A 16,044-nucleotide genomic window follows, 5' to 3' on the forward strand; every position below is an offset into this window, starting at 1 on the left:
AATAAATGACACCAAGAATGAAACATAGAAACATAAGGAACAAATAAAGTAGGATAGTAGATATAAACCCCTAAGAACATTAACTGTAAATAGACTAAATATTCTAATTAAAAGACAATGGTTGGCACACTAGATTAACAACAAAGCTATCATTTAGAATTGAAGGACAGATAAAGAGTTTCCCAGACAAGAAAAAGCTAAACGAGTTCATCACAACTATACCAGCATTACAAGAAAGGTTAAAGAGACGTCATTAAATAGGAAAGAAAAGATAAAAAATATGAATGAGAAAATATAGGAAAGAAAAGAATTCTCACTGACAAAGGTGAAACACCGGGTAAAAGCAGTGGATCAACCAACTGTAAGCTAGTATAAAGATAAAAAGGCAAAAGTAGAAAGATCATGTATAATTGCAATAAATTAAGGGATACACACAAACACAAACAAAAGAAGTGAAAAATAATAACAAAAACATAAACGTAGAGGGGGTAAGTAAACATTGTAGCAATTTTAGAAGGCATTCAAACTTAAGTGATGATCAACTTAAAACAGACTGCTACAAACATAGATGGTATAGATGGAGCTTATGGTCACCACAAACCAAAAATCTACAAGAGATATATAAGAAATAAAGAGAAAGGAATCCAAATGCAACACTATAGAAAATCATCGACATACAAGAAAATAAGAACAAGAACTATAAAAACAATCAGAAAACAATTAATAAAATGGCAATAACTACATACCTATCAATAATTACTTTAAATGCAAATTGATTAAATGCTTGACTCAAAAGACACAGGGTGGCTGAATGGATAAAAAAATGAGACTCACACATATGCTGCCCACAGGAGACCCACTTCAGATTGAAACACACACAGAGACTGAAAGTAAAGGAATAGAAAAAGATACTTCATGTAAATGGAAACAAAAAGCTGAGGGAACAATACTTATATCAGACAAAATAGACTTTAAAAAGGGGGGTATAACAAGAAACAAAGAAGGGCATTTCATAATGATAAAAAGGGTCAATCCAACAAGAGGATATAACTCACAAAGATCTATGGGAGAAGCACCAAAATATATAAACCAAATACTGCTGGATATAAAAAGAGAAACTGACAGTTAAATACAGTCATAATAGGAGACTTTAACACCCCACTGACATCAATGGATAGACCTTCCAGACAGAAAATTAACAAGGAAACAATGGCCTTAAATGACATTAGACCAGATGAACTTAATGATATTTTTAAGACATTTCGCCCCCAAACAGCAGAATATGCTTTCTTTTCAAGTGCATTTGGAATATTTTCCAGGACAGACCACATGTTATGCCACAAAACAAGTCAAGAAATCTAAGAAGATTGAAAGTATATCAAGCACTTTCTCTGACCACAATGGCATGCAACGAGAAATCAATTACAAGTAAAAAACTGAAAAACACACTAACACATGAAGGCTGACTAACATGCTACTAAACTATGAGTGGGTAACAATGAAATCAAGGAAGAAATCAAAAACTTGAGACAAATGAGAATGAAAACACAATGATCCATAATTTATGGGATACAGTAAAAGCAGTTGTAAGAGAGAAATTTGTAGCAATACAGGTCTACCTCAAGAAATAAGAAAAATCTTAAAAAACCACTAACTATACACTTAAAAGAACTAGGGAAAGAACAACAAACGAAGCCCAAAGTAAATAGAAGGAAGGAAATAATAAAGGTCTGAGTGGAAACAAACAAAATAAAGTCTAGAAAAACAATAGAAAAATCAATGATACCAAGAGCTGGTTCTTTGAAAGGTTAAAATTGATATACCTTTAGCCAGACTTATCAAGGAAAAAAAAAAAAAAAAACGCAACTAAACAAAATCAGAAATACAAGTGGAGAAGTTACAACCGACAACACAGAAATACAAAGGATTATACGAATTGGACAGTCTAGAAGAAATGGATAAAATTCCTAGAAACATACAATCTTCCAAGGCTGAATCAGGGAGAAACAAAATATCTGAACAGATTGATAACAACTAATGAAACAAAAGCAGTATCAAAAAACTCTCAACAACAATAAAAAATCCCTCAACCACAAGGCTTCATAGGTGAATTTTACCAAATATTCAAATAAGAATTAATATCTATCCTTCTCAAACTATTCCAAAAAATTGAAGAGGAGAGGAGGTTCCCAAATTCATTTTACTAAGCCAGCATTTCCCTGATACCATAACCAGAAAAAGACACTACAAGAAAAGAAAATTATAGGCTAATATCCCTGATGAACATAGATGTAAAAATCCTTAACAAAAATATTAGCAAACCAAATTCAGCATACTATAAAAAAATCACATACCATGATAAAGTGGGATTTATTCCTAAGGTACAAGGCTGGTTTAATATCTCTAAATCAATTAACATGATACACAACATAATCAAATGAAAGACAAAAATCATATGATCTTATCAATAGATGTGGAAAAAGCATTTGACAAAATCCAGCATCTAATTATGATAAAAACTCTCAGTGAAGTGGGGCTAGAGGGAACAGACCTCAACATAATAAAGGCCATATATGACAGACCCATAGTTAACATCATAATCAATGGTACAAAGCTGAAAACTTTTTCTTTAAGATCAAGAAAAAGACAAAGATATCACTTTCACCACTTTTATCCAACATAATACTGGAAGTCCTACCCATAGCAATCATATAAGAAAAATAAATAAAAGCCACCTAAATTAGAAAGGAAGAAGTAAAACTCTCATTATTTGCAGATGATATGATACTATATAGAGAATACACAAAAATAAAACTGTTAGAACTAATAAATGAATTCAGTAAAGTTTCAGGATACAAATTTTTCAGAAATCAGTTGTATTTTTTATTCACCAATAATGAACTATCAGAAAGAGAAATTAAGAAAACAATCCTGTTTACAACTGCATCAAAAAACACCAAGGAATAAATTTAACCAAGGAGTTAAATGACCTATTCTTAGAAAACTAGAACACATTGAAGAAAGAAATTGAAGAAGATACAAATAAATGGAAGGATATACGATGCTCATGGGTAGGAAGAATTAACACCATTAAAATATCCATACTACCCAAATCAATCTATAGATTCAGTACAATCCCTATGAAAATATCAATGGCATTTTTCACAGAACAAAAACAAATAATCCTAAAAATTGTATGGAACCACAAAAGACCCCAGAGAGCCCTAGAAATCTTGAGAAAGAATAAAGTTAGAGGTATCATGCTATCGAACTATACTACAAGCCTATAGTAATTAAAACAGCATGGTACTGGCATAAACACAGACATACACTACAATAAAACAGAATATAGAGCCCAGAAATAAACCCACACCTATATGGTTATTTAATCCATGACAAAGAAGGCAAGAATACACAATGGTATAAAGACAGTCTCTTCAATGAATGGTGGTGGGAAAACTGGGCAGATACATGCAAAAGAATGAAACTGGATCACTTTCTTAAACCATAAACAAGAATAAACTCAAATGTATTAATGACCTAAATGTAAGACCCAAAACCATAAAACTTCTAGAAGAAAACATAGGCAAAAAACTCTTTGACATAGCTATATTTTTGGATATGTCTCCTTAGGCAAGGAACACAAAAGAAAAAATAAACACATAGTGCTACATCAAACTATAAAGTTTTTGCACTGTGAAGGAAACCGTGAACAGAATGAAAAGACAACTTACTGAATGGGAGAATGATATTCGCCAATGATAAAGAGTTAATATGCAAAATATGTAAGAAATATATGCAGTCCCAGTGCCTCCCTCCCCATCCTCTCTGTCCCCCCACCATGTCCCCCTGCACATCCACCACCCACATCCCAGCCATTGAGAGGCTGCTGCTTGAGGAGATCCCCAATGTGCTGAGTATCTGTACAACCATCCAAGAGTTGGGGCCTAGCTACCAGTTGAGGCCAAAAGGGGTAGGTCGGTATGACAGAAACACTGGAGTTCAATGACATCTATCAGGAGGTGAAAGGCTCCATGAATGATGGTTGGCTGAGGTTGAGCCACCAGGGCATCATCTTTAAGAACAGTAAGATAGCAGAATGAACAACATCCAGACGGGGGAGTGGACAGAAGATATTTGGTGCTGCCTAGGTTTGGGCTGTGGATTTGCACCACTCACAAAGAATGACCATATCCACAAGTACAGCAGCTTCTAAGAATCGGAGTTTAAGAAACTCTGATATTTTCAAAACTCACTATCTCCTTGAGCTAATAGAAAAGGATTTATGTGTAAAGGGCTGAAACTGGGGAATAGTGAAGTTTGGTGGGCAGCTGCTTTCCTTTGACATTTGACATCAACCCGTCTTCAAGATACCCCTTAGCAACATATCCCAGTTCACCACAGGCAAAAATGATGTGTCACTGGAGTTGCACCGGAACAATGACACAGAGGTCTCTCTCACAGAGGTGTGCTTCTGCATGTCTCCCTCCCAGGAAGATGACATGGACCCCATTGAGGTCTTTGCCCAGAATGTCCTGTCTAAGGTGGATGTGATCCAGACCACTGGAGACGCCATCTGTATCTTCCAGGAGCTGCAGCGTCTGACTCCCCAAGGCTGATACAACATTCTTATCTACCCCACCTTTCTGCACCTGCACAGCAAGACCTTTAACTAGAACATACCCTACTACACCATGGTGCTGCATCTTTTTTTGCTGACCCACAAGGACCAGCACCAGCTGTGCTTTGTGATCAGCCTGGATTCCCCCAACATGCAGGGCCAGACCCATTACTAAGTCCTGATCCTCCTCTTCTCCAAAGATAAGGACATCTCCTTGACTTTCAACGTGAATGAGAAAGAGGTAAAGAAGTACTATGAGGGGCAACTCACCAAGAACATGTCAGGATCCCTCTATGATATGGTCAGCCCGGCCAAGAAAGTGCTGATGAACTGCAAGACCACAGTCCTAGGCAACTTTCAAGGGCACTCTGGGGCCCAGTGCATCACCTGCTCCTACAAGGCAAGCTCGGGACTGCTGTGCCCACTGGAGCAGGGCTTCATCTATGTCCACAAGCCACCCATGCATATCCGCTTCAGCATCCACTTTGTCAACTTTGCCCATGGCATTGCCACCACACATTCCTTTGACTTGGAAATTGAGACCAAGCAGGGCAGTCAGTATACCTTTAGTAGCACTGAGAGGGAGGAGTATGGGAAGCTGTTTCATTTTTCTCAATGCAGAAAACTTATCATCAAAAACCACAGATTGAAAGATGGCATGAACCCAAACTATGAGATATATGCTGACTCTAATGAAGATCAGCATGATGCCTATTTGGAACAGGTGAAGGAGGAGGTCAAGATCCAGGAAAAGAATGCCAAGGGCAGCAACAATGACTTAAGAGAAGAAAGCAATGAGCCATTCAACCCAGGTGAAGAGGAGGAAATGTAGCAGAGGAGTTTGACAGTAAGGCCCCTGCCAGCTCCTCCAGTAATGAGGGTAACAGTGACCGAGATGAGAAGAAATGAAAACAGTTTAAAAAGGCCAAGATGGCCAAGGATCGCAAGAGCCGCAAGAAGCGTATAGAGGTAAAGAAAGGCAAAGATCCCAACGCCCCGAAGAGGTCCATGCCTGCCTACATGCTGTGGCTCAATGTCAGCAGAGAAAAGATCAAGTCAGACCATCCTGGCATTAGTATCATGGATCTTTCCAAGAAGGCAGGTGAGATCTGGAAGGGAATGTCCAAAGAGAAGAAAAAGAAATGGGATCGCAAGGCAGAGGATGCCAGGGGGGAATATGAAAAAGCCATGAAAAAATATGAAAGGGGCCAGGGTGAGTATTCTAAGAGGGAAAAGTCAAAAAGAAAAGTAAAGGTAAAGATAGAAAAAAAAGTCAACACCTGCTAGGGGCTCATCATCTAAGTTGTTGTCAAGGAAGCTAAGTGAGGGCTTCCAGAGCAAAAAGTTTGTGTCCAGTGATAAGAGCTCTTCAGAGGGTAGGAGATATAGGGATATAGCTCCTCCTTGTCCTGTTCAAGTTGCTGCAGCAGGGGGCAGGTGAGGTCAGGCCTGTAGTTCCTAACTGGGGCCTATTTCTACTTTTATTTTGTATTTAAGGTCTGTGAAAATCAAAATTTTAATAAAGGGAACTGACTCTGTAAAAAACAAACAAACAAAAAGAAACACATACAACATAACACCACAAAAACCAACAATCTGATTAAAAAATGAGCAAAGGACTCGAATAGATATTTGTTCCAAGAGGACAGACAGATGGTCAATAGACATATGCAAAGATGAGAAACATCACTAATCGTCAGGAAGATGCAAATTAAAACCACAATGAGATATCACCTCATACCTATCAGAATTACTATCTGGCTGTCAAGAACAAATTAACAAAAAGTGTTAGCAAGGATGTTGAGAAAAGGGAACCCTCATACACTGTTGGAATTATAAACTGGTGCAGCCACTGTAGAAAACAGTTTGGAAGTTCCTCAAAAAATTAAAAATAGACCTACCATATGACCTAGCAATTCCACTTCTGGGCATTTATCTGAAGAAATCCAAACAACTAAATTGAAAAGATATATGCACCTCAATGTTCATTGCAGCAACAGCCAAGATATGGAAGCAACCTAAGTGCCCATCAATAGACGAATGGATAAGAAAGTTGTGGTACATGTGTACAATGGAATATTTCTCAGCCATAAAAAAGAATGAAATCTTGCTCTTTGTGACAACATGGATGGACCTAGAGGATATTATGCTAAGTGAAATAAGTCATACAGGAAAAGACAAATACCATATGATTTCATTTATATGTGGAATCTAAAAAACAAAATAATCTAAAAAGCAAACCAATTGATGGTTCTCAGATGGGAGGGAGTTCTGGGGGATAAGTGAAAAAACACAAAGGGATTAAGATGTACAAATTGCCAGTTATAAAAACAGTCACAGGAATGTAAAGTATTGCATAGAGAATATAGTCAATAATATTATATACTGTAATAAGTATGTATAGTGTCAGATGGCTACTAGACTTATTGGGTGATAACTTTGTAAGATATATAAATGTATAATCTGTTGTACATCTGAAACTAATATGTCAACTATAATTGAAAAATTAAATTAAATTTAAAAATAAATAAAGTAACTAAGGTTTGTTTTTTGTTTCTGCAACTGTTCTATAGTTAGTCTTACAGTTACTTTTGAATTCTTTATTGTTACTTTGATTAACTAGGTAACTATTTTTTCATAGTGACCTGTGACCCTATAAAATCAAGTTAACATGTATCTTGCCAATCCCAAATCAAATCCTAAATAAAATCTTGACCTTAAACTGATTTCCCAGAGGGTCCTTGGAAAATCTCAAAGGATTTGTTCTTTTATCTTTTGTAAAAGAGAGATATCAAAAATTAGATATGTTGAATTGCATGAAAAGCACTGTCAAATAAGAAGAGATGTTTAATTTTCTCTAGGTTATAGTTGCATTGATAAATGTTATTAATATAAGTATTTCATGAATTACATAAACTTCCTAGAAATTTGTCAGTGTCCTTGCTATACATATGTCCTGGCACTGCTTTGCTGTATGTAATATGAGACAATAACAATACAATGTTATCAACATTCCAGTTGTTATTTTAGAATATAGTATGCCACAGAAGCAACCAAATTTCCTTGTTCATTGTGTTATTTTTATAATGAACTCTCCTAAGATCTTTAGCCATAGCCATTCAAGTCTTTTACCATCAACAGATAATTATTGGGTTACTCTGATGCTTTCCGAAAGCTCTTGCAATCAGCTACAAGCCAGAATATTTGTTTTCAGCAAAAGGAACTATCTCAAAGACCCATAGAAAAGGGATTATACCAGGTACTCTAGAGCAGGGGGTCTCTGACCCCTGGGGCCACAGACTGGTACCAGTCAGCAGCCTATTAGGAACCAGGCCACACAGCAGGAGGTGGGCAGCTGGCAAGTAGCGAAGCTTCATCTGTATTTGCAGCTGCTCCCCAGTGCTAGCATCACTGCCTCAGCTCCACCTCAAATCATCAAGCATTAGATTCTCATAAGAACACGGGTCCCTCGTGCCAAAATGGTTGGGGACCACTGCTCTAGAGTATGTGTTTCTGGTGGCATTGTTTAAATAACTGAGATCATACCACTGGACTGAATAAGGATTTACAAAACTCTAGTGAGAAAGATGATGGGTTCATGAAACTGCTAACCCAAATCACGCATAACAAGAATTAATTATATGGTAGTAAATGAACTAATAAAGGATAATTATGTCTTCTGTTTAAAATATTGCTCCTGGATTTAAGAAACCACTTTCTTTTTTCTCTTAAGCTATTTTTAATTTAGAACAGTTTAGTAGATTATACTTTTGTTAATATAAATGAAATATTTATCTTTTTCTGCTCTGATCCTTCCAATTTCAAAAACTCCTATTGAGTATTCAGTCTCCTTTTCATGGCAATATAGTTATTTTGATAAGTTCAATAAGAATTTGTCCTTCCTGTAATAGCACATAATTGGAAACACTGGTTACATGACAAAGGCTTTGATTGGAATGTCACATATTTGAGAATGATGTGCATAGAATCAAATATGTCTAGATAGTCTTAAGGAAATAAGGTTGATATTAAGGAGCTAATGCTTACAAAGCCATCGTGGATGTCTGGTGCCTGGCTTCCAGGGTTCCCAGCATTATAGGTCAGTAAGGAGTGATATTTTGGGACCTCAAGAAAAGAATTCACCCAAATCTATGACTACTGCAAGTGAAATCTGGTAGTGAGTTCTTGTCTTGACATCCAAGCCTCAAGAAACTTTTAAAAGTCCAATTTAAGCTTCCCTATAAAATTCCAACAAAGGAGGCTCTCTGCTCTTCCCTGATTGACTGACGACTGCCTTTTCTTCTACAGAGCCAGTGGCATTCCTGAGACACAATGGTGGGGGTCAGAGAAAACCAATTTGGCCACATTGGGCACCAGGGTCTCTAGGGCTCCTTTTAATTCTGATGCAGTGGATACTTTCACCATCAATGACCCCTTTATTAACCTCAACTACATAGTCTATGTGTTCCAGTATGATTCCATCCATGGCAAGTTCAATGAAACAATCATTAAAAATGCAATAGAACCTTCCATATTTTCCCATTGAAGCCCTAACACCCCCCTTCTTCTGTTAAATTGGTATATACACCTTTACCTCTGGCTACTCAATAAATTATCACTACAGCATACTTCTGAATGTGTAATAAACTTTTCTCCTGCTAATCTATTGTCAAGTAATTTGCAGAACCCTGTCCACTCAGACCTGAGTTAGGAGAGAAAAAGTTTACAAGAAAAAAATGAAAATCAATTAATCAAGCAACTAGAATAGGAAGAACAAAACAAAGCTGAAAAAATTAAGAGAAAGGAGGTCACAGGAATAAAAGCAGATATTAATAAATTCAAAAATAAATAAACCCACACCTGATAGATAAATCTAAGAGCTAGCTCCTTGAAAAGAACAAACAAAAGAATTTTTTTTTTTCAAGAGACAACTTTAGGGAGAAGAAAGAAATATAATCAGCTTTAAAAAAGAAGAAATTACAGGTAAAGCTCCCTAAAATATCATTCCTTACTCGCCTATAATGCTGGGAACCCTGGAAGCCAAGCACCAGGCACCAGACTTGGAAACTGGGTCCATGCAGTTCTCAAGCATCCCAGTTACAGGAGGCAGGACAGCCCACTTGGATGGAGTCTATTTTGGTTACAAGGAGAATCAAGAACCATTTCCCTGAAATAGACCACATAGCAGCAAAAAGCCAGATCAGATATAGAAGGACTGACTAAGACACCAACAGCATCATTTGCTCAGCAGCATAAAGTGGTGGAATGCTAGGCAGAGCAAAACTGAAACTCCAAGAGGGGATTAAAACAGGATCAGCAATTCGAAGTCACTAATTCCAAGTGAGAATCAGGATAGAGACAATATACAGGGAATAAAAAATTACTATATATCTCTGAAGAGACCGGGATAAGCCAAAATAATTTTAATTTTTTACCTGCAACAGTCATTTTAGTCAAGTGATTGACGTGACACACATCATCAGTAATGGATCAGATTGAAAAGTACCACCAGACAAGACACAATAAGAACCCAGTCCCTTCTATGATAGTCCTGTCAAATGTGCAAAACGTGAATCTCATCATGAGGAAGCACTGGACACAGATTAAAATACATTCTACAAAATTATGAGTCTATAATCTTCAAAAGTATTTAGTTCATAATAGTCAAGGAAAGACTGAGGAATTATTCCAAAATGATAGATAATATTACTAAATGCAGTTTGTAATTCTGGACAGGATCTTTCTGCTATGAGGGATATTACTGGGACAAACAGAGATTGTGGATTAGATGGTAGTAACATACTCAAGTTAATTCCTTGATGGATGCTTGGGATTATAAAAGAGAATGTCCCTCTGTAGGAAACACTAAAGTATTCCTAGGTGACTCAGCATCATGTCAGCAACTTATTTTCAAATAGTTCAGGAAGAAAAAAGGATCTGCAACTTTTCTAAATTAAAGATTGCTTTCACATTTTAAAAAATAGAGGAAATAAAAGCATTGCCTTAGTGCCATTTCTGTGACTCGGTCAATTTTGTCATTTTAAATAGTTACCTGCCAGTACTAGTCATAGTATGTTTCTTAGATAGTTTTACTCATATTTCAATTCATTTTACATTGATTTATTCACATAAAATTACATCGTAATCATTTCTCCTACTTGTAATCTTTTTAAAGACCACTGCATATCTGTCCGGTAGATAGTCACAAGTTCAGCCATACTCTTATGGGAGATTTTAGGTTTTTCAATTTGTTTATTTATTTGGATATTTCTTGTTTGTTCATTTTTAAGCTTATAATAAAGCTTAGAGAATAGTCTTGAATATGTATCTTTTTACAGATTTAAGATTATTTCCTCAGACTTGCTACAGTTGAGGTAAAAAAAAAAAGTGAACATTTAATGGGTTCTGATAACCATTTGTAAATTGTATTACAGAGTTTTTATCAGTCAACCATCATAGCTGTCAGAAACTCTGAGTGCTAGTTAGAAAGTTCTATGCCCAGAACTAAGTATTATTAAAACACATATTTAAAACTTAGTAGGCAAAAAAGGGAAGAAAAAGATTTTGAGTTGTTTCAGTTTTAGGGAAACATTTTCCCATACTTGTTATAAATAAGATGTATTTTTGTATAGTTTTGTGGTTTGTTATACTTTTCTCTTCTCTAAAATATTTCATATAGATTGAAATCAACACTCACTAAAAAAGATATGGAGTTGGACATATGATACATTCAACTATATATATATGTATATACATGTGTGTATGTGTATATGTATATATGTGTCTATATATATGTGCATGTGTGTGTATATATATATATATTATAGTTGAAATAACTTTCTAGGCCCAAGATGGAGCTGCTCCAGCTTAGGGTGCCATGTCAGTAAACTGAAACTTAGATCTAACTTTCATGTCCCTTTTAAATGCTCCATTTGACCAGAAATGTAGTATATCCAGTCAGCCAATTCTCAAATGCCAAACCAACTTTGGCACTTCTCACCCCAAACAAGGTTGACTATGTGGACCCAGGCAATCAGGTATTTTCTATTTTTCTCTCCCTTGTTCTTTATTCTTTATCCTATAAAAGCTTCCCACTTTCTGCTACATTTTGCAGTTCTTCAAAAGGAGAGGATCCACTTCATGAAGTGTTAGATCATATTTGTTATATCATCTAGACTGTCTTCTTTAACCATTTTTAACAGTAGGTATGTATGTATGTATGTGTGTAGGTATATATACATATACATACTATATGCTAATTTTCTTTAATCTTCTTATATTAAATGATGCTTTGTGATAAAAATATGATTTCCTAACGTTGATTCAAAAAAAATTAGAAAATCTTAATACACCAATAACCTTGAGGGGAAATGGGATGTCGACACAGATGAAAATCAAGCCAGAGCCTGCTTCCAGGTCTTTCATTAAGCTAGCCTATACATTCTTGGAAGTGTGAAAACACCAAAAGCCAGAGCAATCAGCAGTGGAGAAAAGACTTGCAACCCAGTAGCAAAATGACTGGCTTCATGTTAGGTTTAGAATTAATACATGTTCCTTTGTTTGTTGCCATGTGTAAAGATTGATTTTTAGTAATTGCTTCCTTAGCTGCTTTGCTCAGATTAAATTTGGTCCATGATATTTTAGGTCTCACAAATCTGTGTAAACAGACACAGAACTCACAGTGACACCAGTGCAATGGGTGCAACCCACCAACAAATTTAATCAGGGGGAATTCAGAGTATTCACTTGCAAGCAATTGATTTTCAAGAGAAAAGTCAGCAGGATCAAACAGCCTGTTGGGATGAAAATCCCCTGAATCACTGCTATCACTGTGTTTTCTAGTAACTAACTCCTGACTCCATATAGTGTAATAGCCAAATTACTATAATTACCCTGCAACACAAGTGGCATATCAACATTATTTTAAACATGGATTTTTTTTGTATAATCTTTCATTATTTTCATTTTAGCCTCCCACTTGGAAATAGAAAACAACAACAAATTGTGATCTACCTCAAAAAAGGAGAAAGGTCACCAAAGAGAACAAATAAAAGGGCTATTTACATGTGAATATACTAAGAGAGAGAGAGATGTGTTTTACGGTCAAATACACTTGAAATTCATTAAATGCCTTCTCCCCTGCTTCATAAATATGAGCAAAAGAGACATCACCTACTGAGAAAATAATACCAGTACATAATGATCATAACGAATATAAATAAAGCCACTTTTCTTTCAAAGACCTCAAGGCCATATATAAAAAATGCACTTGTATTTCTACCATTGTGAAATGAATCTGACTGATGGCGATCACAGCTGAGTCAAAACATAACTCGTTGCCAGTGCTGAAGAGTACAAATGTGCTTCCTAGTCATCCTGCTCTCTGCAAAATAACAGATTCTTAAATGGGTGCATCATTTGGTGCTTCTGTTTTTAAAGGTATTTGAAAGGGCTTAGAAACCAGTATTTGAATGAAGATGAAAAAATCAGCAACAGATTTTGTTAAGTAATCAAAAGGCTCATCAATACAGCTTTTGGGGCAATGACCCCGACAACAAGACTAGGTTTCAAGTCCTGATCATCTCCTTCCTGGTATGTTACTGGCCCAAGGGTTCTATGCTGAGAACCCCTGCAAGAGTTTATACTGTCAGCCTTGGAGAGAATTGCCTCAGCCTGAGTATAGATCTGATATTACTTGTTTGGTCAACATCTCTAGCAAAGTATTAGTTAATTCTAGTAAACCATAGTTGACAAGAGCAGCTGCAGTTTTGGAAGAAGGAAATTTTTTACCTTCAAGCACCAAAAAGACATTTTTTTAGTCGTTAGAAAAAAAAGCACAAAATTCAAATTATAACAAATATGAGTTAGTATATCAGGCTTTATATGAGCATTAAGTAGAGTGGACTTTGTTACCACAGTCTGCATTACTGCCCAATCCTTGCAGCCTTGGCCACAGCCTCCAGAAAACCGTTGACACAGGACCCTAGGTGTTAAGGGCCGAATTGTGTCCCCACAAAATTCATATGTTTAAGTTCCAAACCCAAGTACCTCAGAATGTGACTATATTTAGAGATAAAGCCTTTGAGAAGATAATTAAAGTAAAATGAGGTCATATGGGTGGACGCTAATCCAATATGACTGGTATCCTTATAAGAGGAGGAAATTAGGACAAACATAGGGAAAGAAGGAAGACCACATGAAGACACAGGGAGAAAAGAGCCATCTACATGCCAAGGAGAAAGGCTTCAGAAAAAACCATCCTTGCCAACACCCTGATCTCGGACTTCTGGCCTCCAGAACTATAAGAAAATAATTTTTTTGTTTAAGTTCCCCAGTTTGTGGTACTCTAGTATAACAGCCCAAACAAACTAATAGAGTCCTAGTGCATTACTAGTTAAATAAATACAGAATGTACGGGGTGTTAAAATAGATGTTCTAAGATACATATGGAAATATTTTGGCAGAAATACTGCTATTCTCTGTAGACGAGTGTTTCATTCACATTTGGAATCTATGTTAAAAGAAGAGTAAAGTGAAATAGAAGGCAACCAGGCATATAAAACAGAATCTCTGGGAGAGAGGCTAAAAGACCTAGGACTATTTGATGCACAATTAATAAGACATTATTTAGACATTGTTTCTTAGCTCTGGCTTATGGAGAGTGGTTCCAGATGTCTCCTCCCTCTACAGAGGAGAGAATCTGTGGTAAGAAGCAAATATAAGTTCAATGAAAAGAAATTTAAATAAGAAAAATTTTCTGACAATAAGAGTGATTTTTAAATTTAAAAGGCAACATTGTCATTTTATATGAAGATGTTATAAAAATAATATTTTGAAGGACCTTTTAAACATATAGTAAGCAACACTTTTCCTGGGTGGGTTGGCTATAAGGAGCTAATTGGTTACTCTTTTGAAAGCCCACAATTCTGTTATATTAAATTATATTTCTCTCTACCAATGGCACATCAAGTTTCACAGAGATTTTCTATGGTAGGCCCTGGGTATTTAATAAGATTCACAGATCTGAACCTTGAAGGCCTCATTTAAAACAGACTCCAGCTCCCCAGGTCACACAAACCCACATGACAAACAAAAGTTGTTTTTTTTTTTAACTAGTAAATGTGGCAATGCCAATACAGCTGTGGAAACACAGGCTGTGCCCTATTTTGCCTTATGCATCATCAAGAAAATTGCCAGCTCAATTTTGATTCCAAAGTCTTTATTGTGATGATGCAGTGAACAAAAGACACAGCTTGATTTGCAAAGCTGGGCAAGGCCAGCACTGGGGCCAGTTGGCAAAAAATATATTGTTTTGAGCCATGGTATTGTCATTTAAGGAATATATTCATAAATTGCCAGGTATATGGACTATCCTGATGAATGTTCACTGTTTTCAGAGACTCTTAGCATTTAAGATCCTAGATCTCATTTAGTACAATCTCCTGTACAAGCAGAAAGCCCTCTCTTCAGCATCTATGTTTCTTTATGAATTCTTCCAACATTCGGGGAACTTGCTAAGTCTAAACTAGGAATTCCACTAAATAAAAAGATAAACTTCTATTAGATTTTCTTTACACTGGGGTAAAATCTGCAGCCTTAGATGTTTTACTCACTGGTCCCAGTTTAGTCTCAAGATTTAGTAATTAAACACCAAAATTTACAAGTGTGTGATAGGTTATATATGCAAAATGGGTGGTTAAAAAATAAAAACACATACAAATTATTCAAGTAAAATGCATATTGAATATGCATAAACTTTTTAGATTCAATGGAAATTTCTGATATGGCTGATATGAAGAAGGGCAGCAGGCTGATCATAATGTGTATAAATAGCTAAAAAAAGAGAGCAACTACATTAGCTTAAGAATGTTGAGCTGTGACATTATTCTACATGGAAGGATTGAGGTTGGTTTGAAATTCCAAGTTTCACAGCTTGTGGGAAAAGACCAAATCCTGAGTCAAAGATTTGAGAACAGTTTATTTGGGAGGTGATTCTAGGAAACACCAGTAGAGTGAAAAGGAAGAGAGAAAGGGAAGGGAGCAACTAGTAAAATATGTATTATACAGATTACCACTGTAGACCTCTGAAATGTAATTCCAAAGAGGAACTCTAGGAAACAGTACAAAACTCATGTCTCACAGTTATCCCACTGAGGGGTAAGGGAGCTGGGGTATTTATACCCTGACTCCCATCAGTTGTGTATAAATAAATGTTCCACAGCTGGTAGGAAAAAAACTAGACCAGTAGTGTCTTGGTGTGGGCTCTCACAGAAGCAGACCTAGAGTCAAGAACTGGAGTACAACCATTTATTTGGCAGTCGATAGAAAAAGTAGTTCTATGGAAGCAATGACATGAGACAGAGAAGCAGAGGCTGCTCCAGGAGTGTTAACTTCCTGGTACTTCCAGCCTGCCTCTGGCACAG

The 16,044-nt window shown here is 36.3% G+C and overlaps 2 protein-coding genes across 12 annotated transcripts in view; one reads left to right on the forward strand and one right to left on the reverse strand.

Annotated features, from left to right (window-relative positions):
• The window catches only part of CFAP61 (cilia and flagella associated protein 61), a 269,668-nt gene that overhangs the window by 194,494 nt on the left and 59,130 nt on the right, over window positions 1–16,044 (reverse strand). The window lies entirely within an intron of this gene.
• LOC120611851 (FACT complex subunit SSRP1-like) lies at window positions 5,519–6,025 on the forward strand. Its single transcript, XM_039874375.1, has one exon. The coding sequence runs from the start codon at window positions 5,552–5,554 to the stop codon at window positions 5,906–5,908; it is 357 nt and encodes a 118-aa protein (XP_039730309.1). The 5' UTR covers window positions 5,519–5,551; the 3' UTR covers window positions 5,909–6,025.

Source organism: Pteropus medius, unplaced genomic scaffold (genome assembly GCF_902729225.1).
Source record: "Pteropus medius unplaced genomic scaffold, Ma_sr-lr_union100, whole genome shotgun sequence".
Lineage (NCBI taxonomy): Eukaryota > Metazoa > Chordata > Mammalia > Chiroptera > Pteropodidae > Pteropus > Pteropus medius.